At 47.2% G+C, this 22767-nt stretch overlaps 2 protein-coding genes across 4 annotated transcripts in view; one reads left to right on the plus strand and one right to left on the minus strand.

Annotated features, from left to right (window-relative positions):
• Nucleotides 1-11841: 11841 nt before the first annotated feature.
• LOC138148545 (uncharacterized) lies at nt 11842-12739 on the minus strand. The gene is made up of 2 exons (XM_069071249.1): nt 12329-12739; nt 11842-12246 (listed from the first exon to the last, which is right to left on the minus strand). Exons 1-2 carry the CDS (start codon nt 12737-12739, stop codon nt 11842-11844), a joined length of 816 nt encoding a protein of 271 aa, XP_068927350.1.
• Nucleotides 12299-22767, plus strand: part of UBE2Q2 (ubiquitin conjugating enzyme E2 Q2) — a 61913-nt gene continuing 51444 nt past the window's right edge. Inside the window, exon 1 of one of the 3 annotated variants that reach the window (XM_069071411.1) lies at nt 12299-12336. Coding sequence is in view for 2 of the 3 variants with exons in the window: in XM_069071410.1 (XP_068927511.1) it covers nt 12862-13035 (174 nt within the window). In the remaining variant the exon portion in view is untranslated. Of the gene's footprint in view, nt 12337-12764; nt 13036-22767 lie in introns of those variants that run through there. The other 2 variants (XM_069071410.1, XM_069071409.1) reach the window with 2 other exon arrangements.

Consider the following 22767-nt stretch of genomic DNA (forward strand, 5'->3'; position numbering starts at 1 on the left):
CTAGGTTTGAATAAAACCTAGATACGTCCTGTCATTTCAACTAGATTTAATAAGAATTCTATTCCCACTGGTTAAGAGGCTTGGTCATGCTCTTTGGGGCTTGCATAAAACCAGCGACTTAGTTTTGAATTGAGGGTCCTTAGGCAGCTGCATGGGGTCAAAGACAGTCAGCCCAGGAGAAGAAATAACTTGGGACCAGGGGAGAAAGGTCCTAGCCCCAGCCTCAGCATTAGGGTGGGGGATGAGGAAAGGCAGACCCAAGGCTCTAACAAAAGCCAAGCCAAAATGCTAGACCAGATCCAAGGGGAACATCCCAAGGGCTCAAGCAGACTCTTTCCAAGAGTTGAGTTATCCCTCTGGGACACACACTCTCTACGTGCAAACTAGATTCTGCATATACTTGTGAGAGCCGATGTCACAAACTAACCCTTAGTAAATGCCTCTAAATAAAAGTTCATTAAAGTCTGAATGACTGATTGACATTAACTGATAATCATGAGGGAAACACAGGAGTGTGGGATTGTGAACTATAATGCTGGACACATGCTTCCCAAACCCTCTGGATTACCCTTAGAACCTTAAAGGGGAAATGTCATAATTGCCCTCAGGGATCCAGCCTGTCAGTGGGGGAGGAGGGGTGGTTCTCCTGGATCTTGTGAGCTTGCTTTCACTCACCAACCAGGACACTCAATCCCAGGGTACATTTACAAAACTGATTTTATTAATTCCCCTGAGGGAAGAGGGATTGTTTCTGGATGCCTCCTCAAAAGGACACTGGTCCAGGTGTCAAGCAGTAATATGTTTACTATTAGAACAGGGGGTATGCTGGAGCCAGCTAGAATGACTCCAGAGAGCTAACTGGTTCATTTCCATTGTGAGCAGCATTTATACCTCAGAAATAGGCAAACTCTCCAAATCAAGACTTGATTTATTTTCTTGTTGATTTTCTAGACTTAAGAAAGTGATAGAGATAATGCATAATATTAGTGGAATTTAAAAGTGTTATGTGTATTACATAGCATATTATTATATATTATAATTAAATAACACAGCATTATGCATTTTATTATAATTATATAATTATAGTTATAATCTATATATAATAGTTATAACTACATATTATCTATAATACTTTCAAGTTCTCTTTGCATTATACATTGTATATGCATGTGCACACCTACACAAGCCCCCCACTCTCTCTCCCTCTCTCTCTCTCTCTTTCCCTCTCTCTCTTTCTCTCCTTCCCTCTCTCTTTCTTTCTCTCTCACTCCCCCCCCCTTTCTCTCTCTCTCTCTCTCTCTCCCTTCCCTTGAAAACAGTAGATTATTAAATTTGCCACCACACCCTAGCTATTCTCTGGGTTCCTAAAGTCTCCCTCCTTTGACCAGACTGGCATTTATAAGGGATGGTAGATTTAGAGCCAGAAAAAGACGTTAGAGGAGGTCTTCAAATCCAGGCCCTTTATTTTATGGATCAATGAGAGGAGGTCTGGAGGGGCTAAGAGGTTACCTAAGGTCATACAGCTAATAAGTTTCTGAGGCAGAATTCAAACCCAGGACTTTCAGAATTCCCATCTTGGTGCCTTATCCACTCCAGCACACTGCCTTGTTTTATGAATGGAGGAACTATTGCTCAGCAGGAGGTAGTGGTTTCTCTCTGTCCCAAAGGTGATGAGTGGTACATGGCAAATCAGAACTCAGGGCCTCTGACTCCAAATGCAGCTTGCTGCCCCCTGCACAGCTGGCATCCTTCCCACTGGGCTCTTTCCCTGTTCAGTAGGATAGATGGTCCTCCTTGGAGAGCCAGCAGCTTTACTGATTACAAGCCTTTCTAGTGGGAAGAGAATCCAATCAGCGATTTGTCAGGTGCACATTTCTCCTGATTCCGACTCTTTGCCTTCTCTCCCTGATTTTTCATAGATGTGCAGTTGTCAGGGACCTTGGAGGTCATTTAGTCCAATCCTCTCATTTTATAGATAAGGCAACAGATTTTCCCAAGTTTACAAAGCTAGTTGACTCTAAGCACCTTGAGAACAGGAGACTATTATTTAATGGTTAGTAAATAGGCCAGTCCTAGAGTCAGGAAGACTCATCTTCCTGAGTTCAAATCTGGCCTCAGACATATACTAGCTGTGTGACCCTGGGCAAGTCACTTAACCCTGATTGCCTCAGTTTCCCCTTCTGTAAGATGAGCTGGAGAAGGAAATGGCAAATTGTGGTATTTTTGCCAAAAAAAACCCAAATGGAACTCATGAACAGTTGTACATGACTGAAATGACAGAACAAATAATATTTAAATATTAGCAAATATTAAAAATGACACAACTATAAATGATATAACACATATAAATATTATTCAAATAATACCTGCTATTATTTCATAGTGGCTGTTAATCATGCATATTAATTATTAATATAAATATGATCATAGAAATATCAATTGTACATATAACATAAACTATGTAAACATAATATTGTATGACAAGAGAAATACTTATTTATATTTATCAATATAATTCTCTCCTATAATCATTGAGTTGGAGCTGAATAGGACCTCACGAGTTATCCAGTCTAATGGAAGCATTTTACAGATGAGGTAACTGAGGCATGTAGAGATTTTAGGTAATAAGGAGCAGAGTTGGGATTTGAACCAAGGTCCTCAAATTCCAAATATCCTTTTCACTACATGTCACTGCTTCTCCCATTTTATAGAAGAGGAAACTAAGGCAGAGAAAGGTAAAGCGGTGATTTGATGTCAAACAACAGATTTATAGCAGAATCAGGGTTAGAATCCAGGTCTTTTCCTCTTGATCCAATGCTTTTCCCATTCTACATCCTCTGAGTTGGTTTGACTCAAATTAGGAAAATTGTGAGCTCTAGAAAGCAAATGAATAGACTGGAAAAAATGGAGCCTTTCTAAGCGTTAGTAACATAAAAATAGGTAATCATTTATAGCATCGGGTGGATTTACAGACTTGTCAGTAGAGAGGAAAGTGACAGGCCCTTAAGGCTACTCATTTAGCCAAATTCGTAAGGCCAAAGGTTTCATCAAAAGCCTGAGTTTAACTTTGTGACAAAGTTTAGCGGAGATTAAAGCCTGTGGCGGAAGTTTCGGCTCCAGCTGTCTGGATGAGGCACTCCTTCATAGAGAGAGAGGAATATTTTCCATTTTCTGTGTTTTGAATACTTGGAGTCAGAGCTGAAACCAGCCATTTCTGCAGCCAGTGTGAGCAGCGTGAGATGCTTGGAATAAGGGTGGGGGAGGCAGAGAAGGAGGACCGCAGCTGGAGCAGGCCTTCCTATTTTAACTAACTATCTTGGTTTATTGGGTGGCAAATCCAGTTGTTTCTAGCCTGCCAAACCGCAAGTGTTTTTAGTGCTTTTAAATGGCAGGACTCTGGGACAAAACCCCATTCATCCTGCCCAGGTTATAGCTGTACTTATGATGGTCTGGATGAGTGTGACCCCAGATTGTTATACACGTGCTTGAGACAGGCAGGTATAAATAGGGTATAAATATTTACCGATTTTCATATTATTAACACTTAGGGCTCTAATTGGTTGTTTTCCATCTATTCACTTGTACTCTTAGGAACCTTCCATTGAGATCCAGATACAACTAGAGAGTTTTTGTTCAATCTAGGACTCTCTCTAGCTAAGAGAACTATAGGGTTTTATCTCACAGATCTTAGAGTGGGAAGGAACCTCAGAGACTGTCTCTTGTTCAACCCATACCTGAAAAAAGATTTCTTCCACAACATAGTCAACAAGTGGGTATTTAGACTTTGCTTCAAGATTTTGCTCTAGTAAGGGAGGCCTTACTTTTATTTATCATGTGCCTACAAAGCGTGCCAAGCACTGTACTAACCTTAGTATATAAGAACAGGGAAAAACCAGTCCAATGGGGAAGACAACATGTAAACCACGTAAAAAGCTGTGTACAAATAAAGATATATATGGAGAGAGAGAGAAAAAAAGAGAGGAGGAGGAGGAGGAGGAGGAAGGGAGGGAAGGAAAAAAGAGAGGAAGAGAGGAGGGAAAGAGAAGGAAGGAGGGAGAGAGGGAGAGAAAGATGGAGAAAAGAGAAAGAGGGGAGAGACACAGAGACAGAGACAGAGAGACAGAGACAGAGAATAATTGGAGATGACCTCAGAGGGAAGGACTTAAGGAGATCAAGAACAGCTTTTTGTAGAAGCTAAGACTTTAGCTGAGACTTGAAGGAAGTTAAGGGAGCCAGGAGGCAGAGAGAGTTTCAGGCATGAGGGAAAACCAATGAAAATGAACAGTGTCTTGTGCAAGAAAACCCTCCCGGAGAACACTATCAGTGGAGTACAGAGACCATAGTGGGGGATACAGTGTAAGAAGAATGGAAAGGTAGGAAGGTGTAAAGGGACCCTGCCCCGCCCCAGGGGCGGAGAAGAAGACTAGTATAACCAGGAGCCCATATATGGTGATAAATGCTGTTGGGACTGATGATTGGGCGAGAAGGGTCGGGAAGGGCTATAAAGGCCCTAGGGCGGAAGTAGAGGGGAGACGCGAGACGCGATGTAATCAGTGGAGAATAAACACCCCCCAAAAACTCCCTCCGCTCTCTGTCTGGTGATTGTTCCCCTCAAGGGGCCGGTGACGACCGAAGACCCGGATATGGGTAAGTAGAGGACCGTAGGGCAGGTGAGGATTCCACGGGCAGAGGGACCCCGGCATTCTGGCGCCCGAACAGGGACCTGACAGGGACCTGAGCGCTTGGGCCCGGGGAGGACATCCCACCTAGCCGGCGGACGGTCTGCTAACTGCAGCTGGTCTGCGTTAGCCACCAGACAGCCTCGAGAAAAGGATTCTCGGGAAGAGGACAGTATGGGTTCAGGGCTTAGTATCCCTGTGTTTCGAGCGGAGGAGAAGGGGGTCTTGACCGCCCAGCTTTATAAGCTGTGCGCACAGCGGGGCGCTAAACTCCCTATAAAGACTTGCAGGCAGTTTATTGAGAAGGTTCTGGTGATCTGCCCCTGGGTGAAACCCTCGGGCTTACAGCCGCATAAGTGGCAGGCTGTAGGTCAACAGATGGCGTCTTATGATCAGACGTGCCCGGGGTTTTTGTCACCCGAAGACTTCAGGGTCTTCAAAATCATGGCGGCAGCGGTGACCGCCCCAGATCCGCCCCCCCTGCCGTGCTCAGTTAGCACCCAGTGCGGTGCGTCTCTAGCGGGGTCAGACTCAGAGGGGTCCGGGGGCCATGAGGAATCTAAGGACGGGAACAGAAACTATCGCCCTAAATACCCGTGGGGGGACCTGGAAAAGGTTGCCCGAGAATCAGCCCCGGTGTTGAGCGAGTCAGAGGAAGAAGAGACAGCAAGGTTCCCCCGAGAAACCAGAAGGAGGAGAGAGAGGGCTCAGAATCCAGGTAAGGGGGTCCACCCAAGGGTGGCCGACGATCGGGAAGATGAAGGGTGGAGATCCCCCCTCCCTCCAGTCCCATGCTCCTCTAAGATGGCGCCCCTGGAGACGCCGCATGTTGAAGGGTGGGGCCCTCTTCCGCCTCCTTCACGGAACCATGGAGGGCCCCTCCCGGAAGTCACGACACCCCCCTCTTACTGCCCTCAAGGGGCAGTCCCTCCGAGTGCGGGGGAAGGACTTTTGAGGCAGAGCCTCCGTCTGGCCGCAGAGGCGGGGGCGGAGGTTGACTTTGACTCCTGGGACATGTTCCCGATTTTGACTGATCCCTTGACGGGAGGTCGCACTCATGCCCCCATCCAATATAAGGCCCTGAAAGACTTTAAAGAAGCTGTGACCACATATGGCCCAGCCTCTCCCTATGTCAAGAAGCTGCTTGCCAATTTAGTTGCTGCCCACCCCTGGACGCCCGCTGATTTCGACGGGCTGGCGGTGGCTTGTCTGGAACCATCCACATACCTAGCCTACCAGGCGCAGCTTCGGAGAGAGGCCCGGCGAATTGCCCCGCTCAGACCTCAGAGGGCCCCACAAGATACGGAGGACTTGATTTGCGGGACGGGGCACTTTGCTAACCCGGCAGTCCGAGCAGTGATAAGCCACTTGTATGAGCAGATGGCCATGTTAGGACCCCCGGTAGCCATAAAGACGGATAATGGCCCTGCCTACGCCTCCCAGGCTTTTGCCTTGTTTTGCGCAGTGTTTCAGATTACTCATGTTACTGGCCTCCCCTATAACCCTACGGGACAGGCGATTGTTGAGCGGGCCAACCGCACCCTTAAGGTCGTGCTTGCCAAACAAAAGAGGGGAACTCCCCGCTCCGTCACACGTCAGGAGCTGGCTCAGGCAGTTTTTACTATGAACTTCCTACAAGTAAGAGAGGACGGGTCCACTGCGGCCCAGAGATTTTGGTCTTCCCACGCCCAGCCCACGCCGTCACTGGTACAACTCCCATCGCCTAGCCGCGCCCTGCCTGGCACGAAGGTGCTGTGGAAAGACCTTGAGGGCAATTGGCATGGCCCAGTGACGGTGGTGGAGCGCAAGCTCGGCCACCTCTCCTTCCGGCCCGAGGATGACGAGAAAGCAACCCCGCAATGGGTTCCTCTTCACAGAGTTAGGGATGTGGAATGACAGGGCTCCACCCCTCCTCCAAACGAGGGGTGAGAGGGAGTTTTGTGTTTTTGTGTCTTTCAGGCGCTGTGCTACTTCTGGGGATCCTGCTTCACTGCATAGGAGGGATGGCAGATGAGGAGCACCTGAGATGGGGCGTCCTGTCAGCCTTCCCGTGGCCGCTGCCGGTGACACATTCAGCTCGGACCTTCCCTCGCTTCTTCTCCTCGAACTCCTCCTTTGGTCTTCCGTCGTTGCCGACACCTTCTCCCCTCCTATTCCCTCGGCCAATGTCACGACTGGCAGGCCACTTAACTGGACTTGTCAGGATCCCAAACCGATCTTCGCAGGAAATTCCAGTAGCCAAGCAAGCGTGTCCTCACGCTTTCTCCAGTATGCGGATCCCGGAGCCACTGCCAACCCCTTTGACCTCTGGTTACTGTGCGGGGTGAATGGCTCCTACTCAGATGTTCGCCCCCTGGGAATGGTCAATGGGGGACAGGTCGGGGTCGGGAATGGTACCTGGTCGGGGGTGGAGGGTGGCGATTCCCCGAGCTTTAACTTATCCGCATTTCATAGTAACGTTACACTGTCTCCTGGTTCACCCAGTGGGGTGGTTTGACCTCGTCCCTGTTAGTTTTTGTGCTTCTTCTTTTCCTTCTTTTGTGGTGTGTGTGCCGACTTCGACGGCAAAACCGTGGGTATATGCTTTTAACGCAGCGAGCATTGATGGCTGTGTCTCAGGGAGACGATCCCCAGGTCTGGTTTGAGGCATGGGGGGACGCTTGACACTCGGGGTAAGACGAGGCACCCTCCATGACGGGCAACTCCTCACTCCTCGGCCGCCTAAGACAGGGTCAAGAGTGTCTGGTTCCTAGGACGGGTAAGGTTCGAGTGAGACAGAGGCGACCTAAGCCAGAGGCCCTCGCACCAAGCGTCAGAACCCCGCCCTATGGCCACCGGGAGGATCTTCTACCCGAGCCCGCCTGTGCTTGGCTGCATTTCCTTTTAGTGCTCAGTTTGCTTTAAAGAAAAAAGGGGGAGATTGTAAAGGGACCCTGCCCCGCCCCAGGGGCGGAGAAGAAGACTAGTATAACCAGGAGCCCATATATGGCGATAAATGCTGTTGGGACTGATGATTGGGCGAGAAGGGTCGGGAAGGGCTATAAAGGCCCTAGGGCGGAAGTAGAGGGGAGACGTGAGAGGCCAGACGCGATGTAATCAGTGGAGAATAAACACCCCCCAAAAACTCCCTCCGCTCTCTGTCTGGTGATTGTTCCCCTCAAGGGGCCGGTGATGACCGAAGACCCGGATATGGGTAAGTAGAGGACTGTAGGGCAGGTGAGGATTCCACGGGCAGAGGGACCCCGGCAGGAAGGCACTACCAGGTGATCATGAGTTTTAAAAGCCAGGGGATTTTATATTGGCTCCTGGAAGTAATAGGGAGCCTTTGGAGTTTACTGAATAGAGGGGTGATGAGGTCAGACCTGTGCTCTATAAGACCACTTTGACAGCTGAGTGGAGGAGGCAGGGAGATCCTTCAAGGCTGTGGGGATAGCCCAGGTGGGAGATGCTGAGGCAGTCCATTTCACCTTGGGGCAGTATTAATTGTGAGAAACCCTTTCCTTACCTCAATCCCAAATTTACCTTTCTGCCATTTCCATCTACCACTTATGGTTCTGTCCAGTGGGGCCTAGCAAAGCAAGTGTGAACCCTTGAGAGAAGTGATTGTTTTCTTAATAGTTTTAGATTGTTTTCTTATTATTAACCAATTATTAAATTAGGATTGAGGTTTTTCCTCTCTAATTCCTCATTCAGGGACAGGCCCCTGACAGTTTCTGAAGGACATTGCTGATAAATGAGATTGCCCAAATCTTTGGTGTACCTGCTCTGTGATTTTGGATGGGACCTTACCCAACTAGAAGACCTTACAAACAAAATCTAATCTAGGTGAATTCTTGCCCTTAGGAAATAAAACCATATCATTATACCCCTCCATTAGAGCCTATGGAATGGGTGGGTAACCTGTGGACTTGAGGCCACATGTGGCCCTTCTGTGAAGTTTGGATTCAGTCAAAGGGCCACACTTGAGGACCTAGAGGGCCACATGTGGCCTCAAGACCATAGGTTCCCCACTCCTGGTCTCAGGGAACCCAGCTTATGAAGGAGGAAACCAACCAGGGCAGTATGGGTAGAGATGAATTCCTTTGGCCAGAGTGCTGGAGGTGGTTAAGTCTCATTGATCAAGTCACTTTCTCAACAGGAGGAATTGAAAACTTTTAGCCTACCTCTTGTTAAGATGTCCACCCCTCAGTCATTGTTCACTAAGCAGGGTTGATTCTCACCTGGCAGGGGCACTGCCTTTTCCAAAGGTATTTAAGCATTCAGGGGTCTCCATGGCCATGGATTTATTATCAACCAGCCTAATTAATAAGTTGATTATTAGTTACCCAGAATTGTCTTTCAGGCTTTCCATTCATCTCACCCTCTACCACATAATGGCCCCTAGAGGACTGGGAGACTGGAATGGAGTTCATAGATAAAATGAGAGGCTTGGACTAGATACCTCCGAGGTCCCATTCAGTCCTCAATTGATGATTCTAAGAGTTGGACTGATGGGAATCCCAGAGAAGCTGCTCCACAGAATCACAGATAATTTAGGGGGAGAGCAAGAGAGCATCCCGTGGGGGCTCTGGAGGTGCCCTATTCTGAAGACATCAGTGAAAGAACTCCCAGGAGACTGGAAAGCACTGGAGGATGCCCTTTAGAGGTTGTCCTGGGAAGCATAAGCTCCTTGAGGGCAGGCATTGTCTTCCTTTTTGTCTATGTATCTCCATTGCTCCTGGAACTACTAGTCGGGTAGTAATGCTTGGTGAACTGTAGGGTTCCATTGGATTCATTCTGTTTAGCCCTCAAGGGCTGAAATAGGGCCTCCTCATCTCTACCTCTTGGCTTCCTTCTAGTCTCAAGTAAAGTACCACTTCTTGCAAAAAAAGCATTTCCTGGTCCTACTTAATGCTACTGCCTTCACCCTCAGATCATCTCCAATATTCTCTCTCTCTCTCTCTCCTCTGTCCCCCGCCCCCGCCTCCACTGTCCTACATAAAAAGTCAACCTGGCCCTGCCATATGCTTTTCTCTACTATACCATTTCATAAGACTATGTCACCATAGGTGTTAACATGCCTCATTAGAGCCTGTAACCAGAGAATTTTATTTTGTTTTTTTAAAACAAACATTTATTGAATATTCAATCATAAACACATTTTTATTCATCAAAAAGAAACTAAAACATAACTAAGCTTGTGTTTTTAATTAACATTTAAATATTATTTAAAAATACAAAAAATGAGGCACAAAATGCTTTTTGAGGCATTGGGGTATGCCCAGGCATAGCTAGCACATCATGGACTTATACCCACGTAAGAGACCAATTAGTCAGGAGCCACTCATAAAAGACCTGTGCACTTAATATTTTGTCTTACAGAATCCCATAATTTTAGGTTTAGAAGTGGCTTAAGAGGCCTTAGAATAAAACCTATACTCATAATGGAATCCGTTATAACAGATCTGACAAGGGGTCATTCAGTCTTTGCTTGTTGTGGTTGTGGTTTGTCGAAAAGGAGTACCACATCAGGAAGGTGATGCCATGACTTGCAAGTGAATTGGATTTAAGTGAGGAGGGCTGTGCAAAGTCACCAGCCTCACTTTCTCCTCCAGAGCCACCTGGGTCCAGTGTGAGGTATAGATCAGAATGACTGGAGATGGCCCAGCAATCTTTGCTTAAAAATTCCTGAGGAAGAAAAACCCTCCACCTATCAAGGTAGCCCACTTCCCTTTGGGACAGTGCTTTTTGCTTAATCGAGTCCTTGCCAAATTCCCACTTTCTGAGGGGAAACCTTGCCTCCTCCTTCCTAATGCAAATACCTGCCCTCTGAGATTATCTCAGTTTATCCTGTTTGAATCTTCTTTGTAAATGGTCGAAAGCATGTTGTCCCCTCCATTAGAGTGGGATTTTCTTGAGGGAAGGGACTGTCTTTTGCTTACGAAAATGTTTGTTGACTTGACAAAAAAAAACAAAACATTTATTAAGCACTTACTATGGGTCAGCCATTGTGATACCTGCTGAGAATATAACATCCCTGTCCTCAAGTTGCTTACATTCTTTTAATTTTTTATTTTTGGAGGCAATCAGGGTTAAAGGACTTTGTTCCAGGGTCATACAATAAGTGTCTGAATCTGAATTCGAACTCAGGTCCCCCTGACTCCAGGACACATGCTCTGTCCACTGTTCTACCTGCACTTGTATCTTCCATTCTAATAGAGGGAAATGCACATACACTTTTGAGTTTCACATCTCCTATTTATTAGCTGTGTGACCCCAGGGAAGTAGTTTCATCTCTCTAACCTTCACTCTCCACATCTGCAAAATGGAGAAGATAACATTAACTGCAGTCCCTACCTAGCAGAGGTGTGAATCTCCCATGGGATGACACATTCGAGATCAGCTTCTGTCATTAATTGGCTCGTTTTAGGGAGTAGAATAACCCCAGAGAAACGAGGGACCGCTATTTAGTGACATCTTGCACACCTGCCCCTGGGGGAGATCAGAACCAAGCTGGGAATCATCCTCTTCAGGGAGAAGCAGATGCAGGAAGAGAAGGGACCCACCCAAGGTCACACAGGCAGCAGCAGTGTCAGATCAGAAAAGTAGGCTTCGAGATCACTTCTTTGATACTGAGTCTTGTCTCCCTCCTTAGGACGGGAACCCTTGAGGTCAGGGACCGGTTTTGCCTTTCTTTGTAATTAGCAGCCTTGAGGGTACTACCTGGTACACAGCTAGTGCTTAATACATGCTTGTTGATGGAAAAGGGCAATTGGATGCAGGAGTGGGGGACTCACACAAAATGGGGAGAGGAGAAAGGGCATGGATGATGAGGGAAGGGGAGACGGGTGGGGAGCAGTCCTGGAAGCACGCGTGGGCTCCGAGATGGTGGAAGAGGAAGGGGACAAAGGGGTCCTGCAACTTGTGGAGGGAAGGTCGGTGGTGGGAAAAAAGATTAGGGATCTAGGTAAGCAGACAAGCTTTTATTAAGCGCTTACTGAATGCCGTTAGACACTAGGGAGGAGGAGGAAAGGCCTGAGGAAGGGTCCCTGCCCCCCCCCCCCGAGGTTTTAGGAAAGGGGCCTGCCGGGGGGGGGGTGTGCCCCCGAAAGGGGGGGGGGGGGCAGGTGGGCGCCCTGTGCAGTGGGAAGGGGAGGCTCTGCAGGGACCAGAAGGAGGAGGTTTATTTGGGGTAAGTTATGGGGGGAAGAGGGGTTTGCTCATAGAAAATGGGGCGAGGATTGGGCGGCAGGTTCTGGAAGTGGAGAAGTTGGGTCGTGGACCCTAAAGTGTAGAGGAAAGGTCTGGTCTTAGTGGGGTCAGGGGGCCGGGGGCCCACAGGAAGTGGGGGAGTCTGGAGATGGAAGACAGGAAGGTCCTGGACAGTGGTCTCTAGAAGAAGGGAAAGAGGTCGGGTAGAGTAGGGAAGGTAGAGGGCGGGGGCGAGAGAAGGGGCGGGGCTTGAAAGGCGGGGGCGGGGCGGAGGAGGTGGGGCACGGAAGGCGGGGCGGGGAGGATAGGGTGGGTCGGAGGCGGAGCTAGGGCGGAAGGGGACAGGATGATAGGGTGAGGTGGAGAGGAGGCGGAACTGGAAGAGCGGAGATAGGGCGAGATGTTCAGAGGAGGTGCGGCTTGGAAGGTGAGGGGCAGGGAGGTAGTGAGACACCGACCTCGGAAGGTGGGTGCGGGGAGATGGAGCCAGTCGAAGAGGAGGCGGGGCTCAAAGGGCAGGGGCGGGGAGAGGTAGGACGAGATGGAGAGGAGGCGGGGCTTGGACGGAGGGGGGCGGGGAGATAGGATGAGACAGAGAGGAGGCGGGGCCCGGCGGGCGGGGGCGGGGCCCGGCGGGGTGTCCGTGCGTGCCGCCCGCGCCCGGTGCGCGAGGAGCGGAGGGGGCGGGGCGGTCCGGGGAGGGCAGGGCCGGGCTGGTGGTCGCACTCGTAGGTCGCGTTCCGAGGTACTCCAGGCAGGGGCGGCGGGCAGCGGGTGCAGTAAGGGGCGCGCGTTGCGGGGTCTGTTACCGAAGCCGGCGACGCCACCCGAGCGTCCGCTGCGAGCCGAGGTGCGGGCGCCCCCGCCATCTTCGAAGCGGCCGGCTGGGCAGGCCGGAGGCCGGGGCACGGGGCGGTCGCGGTCGCGGTCGCCGCGGCGGGCGGGCGGGACGGCGGGGCTTCCCCGCCCGCGCCCCGGAGATGAGGCGAAGATGTCGATGTCAGGGCTCAAGGCCGAGCTGAAGTTCCTGGAGTCCATCTTCGACAAGAACCACGAGCGGTTCCGGATCATCAGCTGGAAGCTGGACGAGCTGCACTGCCAGTTCCTGCTGCTGCCGCCGGGCAGCCCGCACTCGCCGCCCCTCGCCATCCACTGCAACATCACGGTGAGCCGGGCCGGGGGCCGGAGCCCGGAGCCCCCTCCGCGGCGGGAGGCGGGGCCGCGCGGCCCCCAACGGCAGCCCCGCAGGGCCGGGGGGAGGGGCGGCCCCCCGCCGTGGCCGCGGGCTGACCCCGGCCGGCCTGTGGGGGGGTGGGCGGGGCGCGCCCCTGGGGCTGGGAACGTGCGTGCCAATCCCCTCCCGGAGTGCCCCCCCCCCCCCCCCCGCCTGCTGGTTTGGCCCCGCGGGAAGGGGCGCTTTAGCGAGCCCCGCAGCCTCGTTCCACCAGGCGGGGCCCCCGGGCTGCCGGGAGCTTCCCAGGACCTGCCTGGGGAGGGGGCGGGAACTTGCGGGCCCAGTGCTGGGCTCCCCACGGGATTTTGCGGAGGCTCTCCCATTTAGTCCTTGCAGTTTGAGATTTGATTGCCACGCATTTTCCCAGCCCCAAACTTTTATTTCCTGGTCCTGCCCAGACTTTCCAAGGTGAGGGGGCTTCGTGCAGACCCTAAGGGGAGGCGTAGTCGCGTCTTGGTCTTTTCAGGCCCTTCCCAGGGGCAGGCCTGAGTCTGACCTTCCCGGTTGCTGGGGAGAAAGCTGTTTTCTTTTTACATTGTGTCTCTGTGTGAGTATGTGCATACGTGTGTGTGATAGAGATACACACACGTGAATTTCTAGGCGTTGTGCAAACAAATCTGTTTTGTGAGATAGGTTGGGTTATTTAGCACTATAACTGTCAAGATTTGCAAAAATACTTGATAAATATTAACCATTTTAATCTCCACAAACCTGTGAAGTGGGTGCACCGGTTATCCCCATTTTACAGGTGAGAAAACTGAGGCTGAGAGAGGTTGTGGTTTGCCCAGGGTTACTCAGCGAGTAATTGCCTGAGGCTGGTCTTCCTGCCTCCCGAATCCAGCTTTCTATCCGCTATACTAGAAGGTGAGAGATCTGGGTTACTAGCTTTAGATTCAAGTGTAACAAACTTAGAAGTCACTCTGTCATTGTCATCCTATAATAAATGCCCTCCGGGATATTTCTGAGTCCCTCAGTGCCTTGCCCACTGCCAACATTCCACCCCACCCCCTGTCATCCTCCTCCTAGGGTCAGAGACCTAGAGCCAGAGCCATCTGATCCAACCCTGGAGCCAGGGAACTCAGTGACTTGCCCAGGGCCACGAAAGAAGCAGGCTTCTGGGACAGGAGATTTGGAGAGCCTCGTTCAGGAGCAAGCATATTTGCATGTATTCCTCACAGAGTACTTTAAAAAGAGTTGGGAGGCTGGGAGGCAAGAAATGCATTGGCAAAAGTGAAATTGTATTCTAAAAGTCAGGAAAGGACTGGTTACATCAGAGTGAGGATCATTTCTGAAACAGTTGTCTATGGTCAGTTTATCAGCCTGTTAGAGAAAACATTAATATCCATTCCAAACATGGGGGAAAAGAAGAATAAAAATTAAAAGATACAGAGTGTTATTGAAGCAACTCCATTCACACAGCCTGACCTATTTTAACAAGCTCTTAAAGCTGGGAAATGGATTTTAAAAAATAGACATTGGCACAGACTACCACCATTTCTTCAGGAAGTTTAGCCAGTTTAAATCAGTTGTCACAACAAGGAGACAAAATAATCGTTGAAACCACCTGGGCTAGCAAACATTTAATCTTTGCGAAACAGAGAAACGTGGCACCCAAGGGCTATGATGCTTTAGAATCTAAACTCCCTTGGAAAGCGTACAAAAGAGGATTGGGTCAGATGATGATGTATCAGCTCATAAAGTAGCTGAGGGTGGAGGCAGATGGAAGCTTTGATAATGGATTGTGGGAGACCCAAGTCAGCCCACTTGTGATCCTGTGAGAGTTTGAAAATGAAAAAGAAAGGACAGTGACTAGGAAAAAAAAACAGCGGAAAAGGGCTTTGCTAGATATCTGGAAGGCCCTTTTCTCCCTCGGTGGCAGTACGTGATAGCATTTGGGTTCTAAGATCATAATGACTATGCTGGATGAGGAAGCAGAAATGCACCAAGGAAAATGGAGACAGAAAGACCAGGGGGACTACACTGACTTTGTTACGAGGAGGTCTGTGCCAGAGCAGACGGTTTTGAGAGCATAGAGGGCTCAGAGAGAGGATTTCGGACCCTTGTACAAGATTGTGGACCTCTTATTGTTTAAAAAAGGGGGAGCACATGAAAATACCAGTCGCTCTTTACCCCTACTCTCAGGCCTGGAGGCTTTCCTTGATGAAGATAGGAGATTGGAATAGGAAGACTCTCAGTGTCCATTTAGATCATGCTTCTGGCACAGTTCCTTGACTTCTTCAACTTTTGTGCCTGGTGTGCTGCTATGCCTCACCTCCCAGGTGGTCACAGATTGGAGCTCATCATTCTTTAGCTGTCTCCCTTCTGAGAAATTGATGCCTCACTACAGGCTCCTGCCTTCACCTTCTCTTGGTCCCTGTGACCTTTTGTCTCTTGATTCTTTCCCTTCCTCAAGCCTAAATTACCCCTATTTTGGCTTTGCTTTTGTCTCTACCTGTTCTTGACCCAGTCATCAGACAATTTTTATTGTTAAATAAAATCACTCTTCTGCCCTTGAATCCCTGTTCTTGCAAGGGTGCTATCCTCAATCCTCAATCCTTGCTTGCCTCCTAACATCTATGGACTCTGTACCTGTGTTGTTCGTCATTCAGTCACAAACTTTGCTAACTGTATCCATTTCAACATTTGTACTATCCTCATCTTTGCCCAAAATGTCACTTCTGCTGCGGCGAATACAAGCTTCCACTTAAGTCCACAGTTCTACCCCCAGCTCCTCTTCCCCTAAACCTCTAGAAGAGGACCTCACCTCTTATTTTACTGAAAAATTCAAGGTCATCACATTATGCCCCCCAAATTGCTTTTTTTCCCTTTTTTTTGGCTTGTCCCATATTCAGTCTTTCTCTACCCATTCTTTTCCTTCTGCCTGAATACTTAGGTAACCATAATAGCTCACATTTAGATAGTGCTTTGAGTTTATAAAGCTCTGGATATAATCATCATCGGATCCTTACAGCAACCCTGTGAAGTGGTTGCTGTTGTCTCCATTTTGCAATTAAATACGTGAATGAATGGAAAAAGCATTTATTATGTGCTTACTGTGTGCAAAGCCCTGGGTATATAAATAGAAAAGGAAATCCCTGCCCCCAAGAAGCTCACTTTTTTTTTTTAAAGCAATTGGGGTTGTAACTTGCTCAAGGTTACAGGGCCAGGTGTTTCTGGGTGGGTGCTAAGTGTCTGAGCCCGGATTCAATCCGAGGTTATCCCGACTCTGGGGCCGGTGCTCTTACTCACTGTGCTACCTGGTTGCCCTGAAGCTCACTTTCTAATGGGGTTTCAACTGGGAGTCGGATGGAAAAGTCTCATGGTCCTGGCAAAGCAGATGATCACGCATCATATTTGATGTCACTTCCACTGAGAAAATCTCATCCCTATCTGGTGTTGAATCATTCAGTGGTCAGAGACTTTGATGAGAACTTCCTCTTCTGGGGCTTCAGTAGCTGTGGCTTCAGAACCCAGAGAAGTTACCCGCTGTGTTTTCACCGGCCTTGTTTCCAAGGATGAAGGCTTTGAGAGCTGTGGGAAGTACCGCCATAGGCTGGGGTATGCTGCCACTCCCAGAGCTCTTGGGCTTCCCTGCCATCATTGGTACTTGGTCAGAGGTTGGTGTTGGTGGGGGCAGGGCTGGTGGTCCTTCTGCACCGTGATATCTCCCTCAGTGATGGCCGTGGGGCCTGGCGGGGAAGCACAATTGATCTGGGGGTCAGTGTTCTGCCAAAGGCTCCTCTGGGTCTGTGGGGAGATGGTCAGGTGGGGGTCACTTGGTTTGCCTGGCATTGTGCCGTTCTCTGAATGGGGCTTAGTATCAGAGGTCTCACATCTGGTGCATAGTTGAGGCAGAATTGGCCACATCTAGCGCTTTTCCTTTACCACACTTCTTCTCTTGTCCTTGAAAAACAAGAGCAGAATACCCCTTACCTGTGTTCATCTCAAACAATCTTGGGTGTCTTTCCCTTCCCTCTCAGACACATAGGAAGATTTAATATACACTGACTGCTTTTGCTTGTTTCACCACCCCACTCGCCTTTGTATGTCTTCAGTAGGTGCTTAATAAATGCTGAGCATTGAGTGATTCCGTGAACCTAATTTCCTCTTTGTGCTTTTTCACCACCTCAGATTATCTTTTATTTACTTATTTATGTGCCTGTGTCAGCTTCTCAAGGGCAGTCTGTCTTCTTGTTTTTGTTTTGCTTTGGACTTTACCTTGCATATAGTAAGTGCTTAATAAATATTGATAAAATGGAATTCTCCTTCTCTGCCTCCTAGGATCTCCCTCCTCTTGGCTTGGGCTTCAGTTATATGGGTACCATGAAGAGCTCAGCCAGATTCCTTGCTGGCGCCTCACATTCAACCTGTCCAAAATGTAAACACATCATCTCCCTTCCACCAAGTGTTGCCAAAGGTTTCATCTTAGTCTGCCTGTTTCAGTTGATGGTTCCCCCACCCTTGTTACTCAGGCTGGAGATGGCCAGAACCTTTGACTTGTTCCCCCGCTGTGGATGAATCCCACTATGGATGAATCGCTCCCACTGGCACTGCCAGGGCCTGGGATTCTGCCTCTTTTCATTTTCCTTACACATTCCCCTTGTTCAGGTCCCCCTACCCTTAGAATAGGCCTCACTACTTTCCCTGCTTTTGTTCTAAAGACAATTTGATCTCATGCTCCCACTTTTTGCATTCGTGTGTTTTCTTCAAGCCCTTTCTCCCTGTATGGAATGGTCTCCTCTGCCTGATAGTCTTTTTCTTCCTTTAAAGACCAGTGTGAATGCTAACTGCTTCCTTGATATTTCCCCTTCTTTCCAGCTCAATAAATGAGCTCTTGCACAGTGAATCCCATGTCACTCATCTTAATACTATCATTATTAGCTATTATTATATTAACTATTATTAGCTAATTATATTATTAATTAATATTAGTTATATTATAAATAGGACAGAGACTTTTATTTTTGTCATCTAGTACCTTCCATATGTCATTTCACATTTGCTTAATGTTTGTTTAAATGAATTTTTTTCATTCTGAGTCTTAGTTTCCTCATCTGTAAAATGAGTCGATGGGAACTCCTTCGCATTTAGTTAAAGTTACCTTCTAGTTAATAACTCTCAAAACACTTGATAAAGTAAAATTAATGGTGTACTAAGGCAGGGGTTGGCAAACTGTGGCCTACAGGCTAACTTACTGCCTGTTTGTTCTCAGGCAGGCTGGATTTGGACTCTCGGTTGTAGTTTACAGTCCTTTGGGCCAGGGTTAGTCTGGGAAGCCTTCCCCAAAAGAGGAAGGCTGAGCTAGATTTAGAAAGAAGTATAGGGTTTATCTTGGTAAAGAGGAAGGGGCGTGGCAGATTCCAGGAATGGGAATAGGATGAAAACGAGGAGAGTATGTTTGGTGACATGAAGGATATGGGTCTAAGGGCATCAGACATTTGATATTGAATAGTCAGGAAAGGTGGGGGATGATTGGAGAACTTCTCATTCAGTAACAGGAAGAGTAGTTTGGATTTAATTCTGTGGACAGTATGCATCAGAAGGGTGATAAATGGTACACATTTGGTATATTTGCGTTATAGTAGTGAAACTGGTGGATCAAAGGGCACAAACTGATCTTTATCTTATTTGCAAATTGTTTTACATAATGGTTGGAACACTTAATAGTGCCACCAAGAACATAGAATTTAGTATTTCTGTCTCCCCACATCCACCTTCAGCACTGACTGTTTCTCTCTGCCAGTTTGTCAGTTATGAAGTGAAACTTAAGGGTTTTCATTTGCATTCTTATTAGTTATTTGGAGGAGTTTTTATATACTTAGTGATAGTTCTCATTTCTTTTGAAATAAGTTTGTTTCTCTCTTTTGACCACTTATCTATTAGAGATTTGCTCTTAACTTTTGTCAGTTCACTATATATCTTGGCCATCCAACTTTTTAGATATTATGGAGATGTTTTTCCCCTCCAACTGAGAGTTTCTCTTTATATTCTAGTTACATTGGTTTTTGTTGGTGCAAAACCTTTTTATTTCAGAGTGGCCTATTTTGTCTTTTGTGATCATAACCAAACATTTTTTGTTTGGTCATGAATTTTACTCATAAAATCATAAATCTGAAAGGCATCCCTTTCTCTTGTTCTCCTTGTTTTATTTTTTATTGCTGTGACCTTTTCCGTTAAGGTTTTCTATCCATTTGAAACTCATTGCCATAAATATTATGAGGTTCTAATCTGACTCTCATGCTCATTTGACTATTGTGTTTGATTGTTTCTTGGCCTTACTTCACTTTGTTTATTCCTAAGCCCCCCATTTTATAGATGAGGAAACTGAGGCCTAGAGAGATGAAATGGCCACATGCTGTCAACATCCTTGGCTGCAGAGGCAGAGCTCTTCCCACTGTGCCACCTTGCATCTTGTCCTTCACATCATTTTCCCTGTGTAAGCCATCCTTGGTAATAGCTGCATCCTCTTTTAGACACTGTTTTATTACCTGCATGGTGATTATTCTGAAATGAGGGTGTGCTATGATTCTTGGTCCTCGAGCATCACTGCGAGATAATTGGGCTCCAAAAAATATACTTTTGTGATAGGGAACAGCTTGGAATCATTGAAAGCACAACCCAGTTTCTCACATGTGCCTGGGACTTGTCTCCTCCTCCCAGTCAGTTCTGGGCCCTGCTGTCTGGAGTGCCGATCCAAGGTCAATGTATGTACTAAGGGAATAATAATCCTCTGTGGAATCTTAGCTGTTTTATTAAAGAGATCACCAAAACCAGGAGACTGTTAGCCCAGAAACGACTTCATTCAATCAACATTTGATCTCCTTCCCATAGTGGAGAGAGGTCAGAGCCAAGGGTAAGAGTGGTGTCATGAGAGCTGACATTGGTTTAGCATTTCAAAGTTTGGAAAGTTTTTTTGTGTGTTTTGGGGGGGAGGAGGGGGAAGTAGTGACAAGGGGGGGGAGAGACATATTCATTTGAGTCTCAACAATGACCCTGTGACTGTAGGTGCTATTATTATCCCAGTTTTATAGATGAGGAAACTAAAGCTTGAAGGGGTTAAGTGACTTGTCTCAAAGGCTGAGAAATTTTCATGAGGTAAGGGAGAATGTGAGCAAAGGTGGAGGTGGGAAAGTCACAGGCCAGAATCATAGTGCTTAGAAGAAGAGAGGTGATAGTTAAATAACATTCTGTACTAGTTAGAGCACATCCCCTAATAATGCTACTAATGCTAATTAATAAAAACCTTAAATTGGTGTAGCACTTTAAAGTTTTCCAAAAAATTATCACGTGTTATCTTATTTGACTCATAGCTTTGGGAGGTAAGCAGGATAGGCAATAAAGGAAAGACATTAAAACGGAGTGTCCAGAGAAGTGAAATCAAAACGGTGAGTTAGATAGGAAATTGAGGCATGTGCTGACTCGTTAAAGGAGTTGTCGATGTTTATCTTTAGGAAGAGAAGATTTGGGAGGGATGGTGGTTTTTTCTTAAGTATTGAAAGGGCAGTCATATCGAAGAGAGATTAGATTTGTTCTGCTCCACTGGACTCCAAAGGACTGAGATTATAGGAAGGGGATGTTTCAGCTGAATTTAAGGAGCTATCCAAAGTGGTAAGGGCTAAACACCTGATGCCCTAGGGTATGAGTGATGATGGTAGAGAAGACATTTCCTGTTTGAGTAAGACGTGATGATCTCTGAGATTGTGAATCTTTATTATGTCAGTAAATTGCTATACTTTTGAAAATCTGGAGATGATTGGAAGAGGGTATGGGATAGATTTGGTCATGAGATCTTGCAGCCAAGATGACAAATAAGCTAAGCTTCATTTTTTATTATTTACCCAGCATAAATCCTTTTCTAAGTAAAAGATTATCAAAAGTTGTTAATCAGTTTTTTTATTCCTCTATTTTCTTTTATTTCAAGATGATGTGTTATGAAAATGTTAGCTTCTTGGGTAGGTTAGATTATCTGGGTCTAAAACACCCTAAGGCCAGGGTTTCTTGTCCTTTCTTGTGGTTATAGATCCCTTTAGCAGTTTGGTGAAGTCTATGGACCCCTTAGTAGAAGAATTTTCAAATGTATAAAATAAATGGGATTGCAAAGGAAATCCATCATGTTGAAATACAGTCATCACAGTATTTTTAAAAACCAATACTGCCCCCAGGTTAAGAATTCCTGCCTTAAGCAAAGCAGTTAATACCTGTGAGCTTTAGTTTTCTGCTCTGTGAAATGGGAATGATAATACCTGCTTAGTTTACCTCCTATGATTGTCATGTGGATCAAATGAGATAATTTATATGAAAAGGCTTGTAAGACTGCAAAGTTCTGTAAAAATAGAACGTGGTGATCCATTACCAGCATTGCTGTGATTCAGCGTTGCTGGAGCCTGTGGAGAGAGAGCACTTCTCAGAAAGGGGTTGGAGGAGGTGGTAGAGGTGGGGTCCTTGCTAAGGAATCCCTCTCCACTGCAGCTGTTTGTTGTTTCCCTTCACTACCCTGGCTTCATTCTTCAGTTCTCTTGCTCTTTAAACTAAGGATAAGTACTTCAGTTAGAGCAGTAAAAAGGAGCTAGGAGTTTGAGGTTGGGACCAGGAGCTCAGTTTTTCTTTTCATTCCCTTGCACTGAGCTCCATAGATGGCCATGGTTTAGTCCAGAAGGAATGTTTATTTTGAATAGTCTAAACAATTTAGAGGTTATACTATATGGACGGATTCCTTAGTTTCTTTCCTTGCATTGGGGGGAGGAGATTGCTCTGAACAGAACAAAATGGCTAAGACCTTTTCTTCTTTCTTATGAAAAGTGTATCCCCTCATAAATTGTGAATTTGTCCTGAAGCCCTTGAAAAAAGAGAGCCCCCAATAGTTTTCATTTTGGTGATTAACAACGAGGTCAGTTGGAAATAAGACCTGTCAGTGAAAGGCAGCTTGAGCGCTGGGCTGGGGATACTGTAAGCTGGATAAGCAGAGGCTGTGTCTTGTGGTTCCTAAAATAACGGGCCCGGTGCCACTAGGCTTGTCTCCCCAGAGAGAGATTGCAAAAAGCCTGAAGCGCATTGTTCTTTTGCTGGCACTCCTCACTCTCTTCAGCTGTACCCTTACTGCTTTCACCTGGATGCTGCTTTGGGCTCCTTCCCCTCAGTTCCCATCCTTCCACAGATAATGTTTCAAGGCACAACAATGAAATTAAAATGACCCTTGTTCCTTAATGCTGAGTATTGAAGAATTATTTTCTCTTCTTTAGACTTTGCATAGGAAATTACAGACCTGTTTCCCAAATGCTTTATCATCTCTGTCTTTGGGGTCTTCAGTCGTAGCAGACAGAGTTTCTTGTTCACATAGAATAGACTATTGGAGGTCTCCTAGCCTGCCTATTCCTGAGTAAGAATCCTCTCTGTAACATCTCTAGCAAGTGGTTCTTCATCCATTGAAGACCTCTAGGGGCGAGGAAGCTCACCATTTGTCAAGGCAGGCCTTTCTGCTTGTGGACCCCACCATTTGTTAGGCAGTCTGTCTCAAGGTGTCTCCTTGCAACATCTCCCTAATCATTACTCTTAGCTGGTTCTGTTCTTGGGGCCAAACAGAAATAAGGCTAATTCCTTTTCCACATAAAAGTCCTTTAGATACTCCCAAAGCACTAGCTATATCAGGTACCAGTTTATGTATCT

This window comes from Petaurus breviceps, unplaced genomic scaffold (genome assembly GCF_028583685.1).
Source record: "Petaurus breviceps papuanus isolate PSGF00001 unplaced genomic scaffold, PetGlider_PUasm1.0 90825, whole genome shotgun sequence".
NCBI lineage: Eukaryota > Metazoa > Chordata > Mammalia > Diprotodontia > Petauridae > Petaurus > Petaurus breviceps.

Coding starts and splice junctions, on each gene's coding strand:
- LOC138148545 (XM_069071249.1), bottom strand. CDS start 12,739: ATGGCGGGGGCGCCCGCACCTCGGCTCGCAGCGGACGCTCGGGTGGCG. Junction 12,247..12,328: donor CCCCGCACCCACCTTCCGAG/GTCGGTGTCTCA, acceptor CCGCTCTTCCAG/TTCCGCCTCCTCTCCACCTC.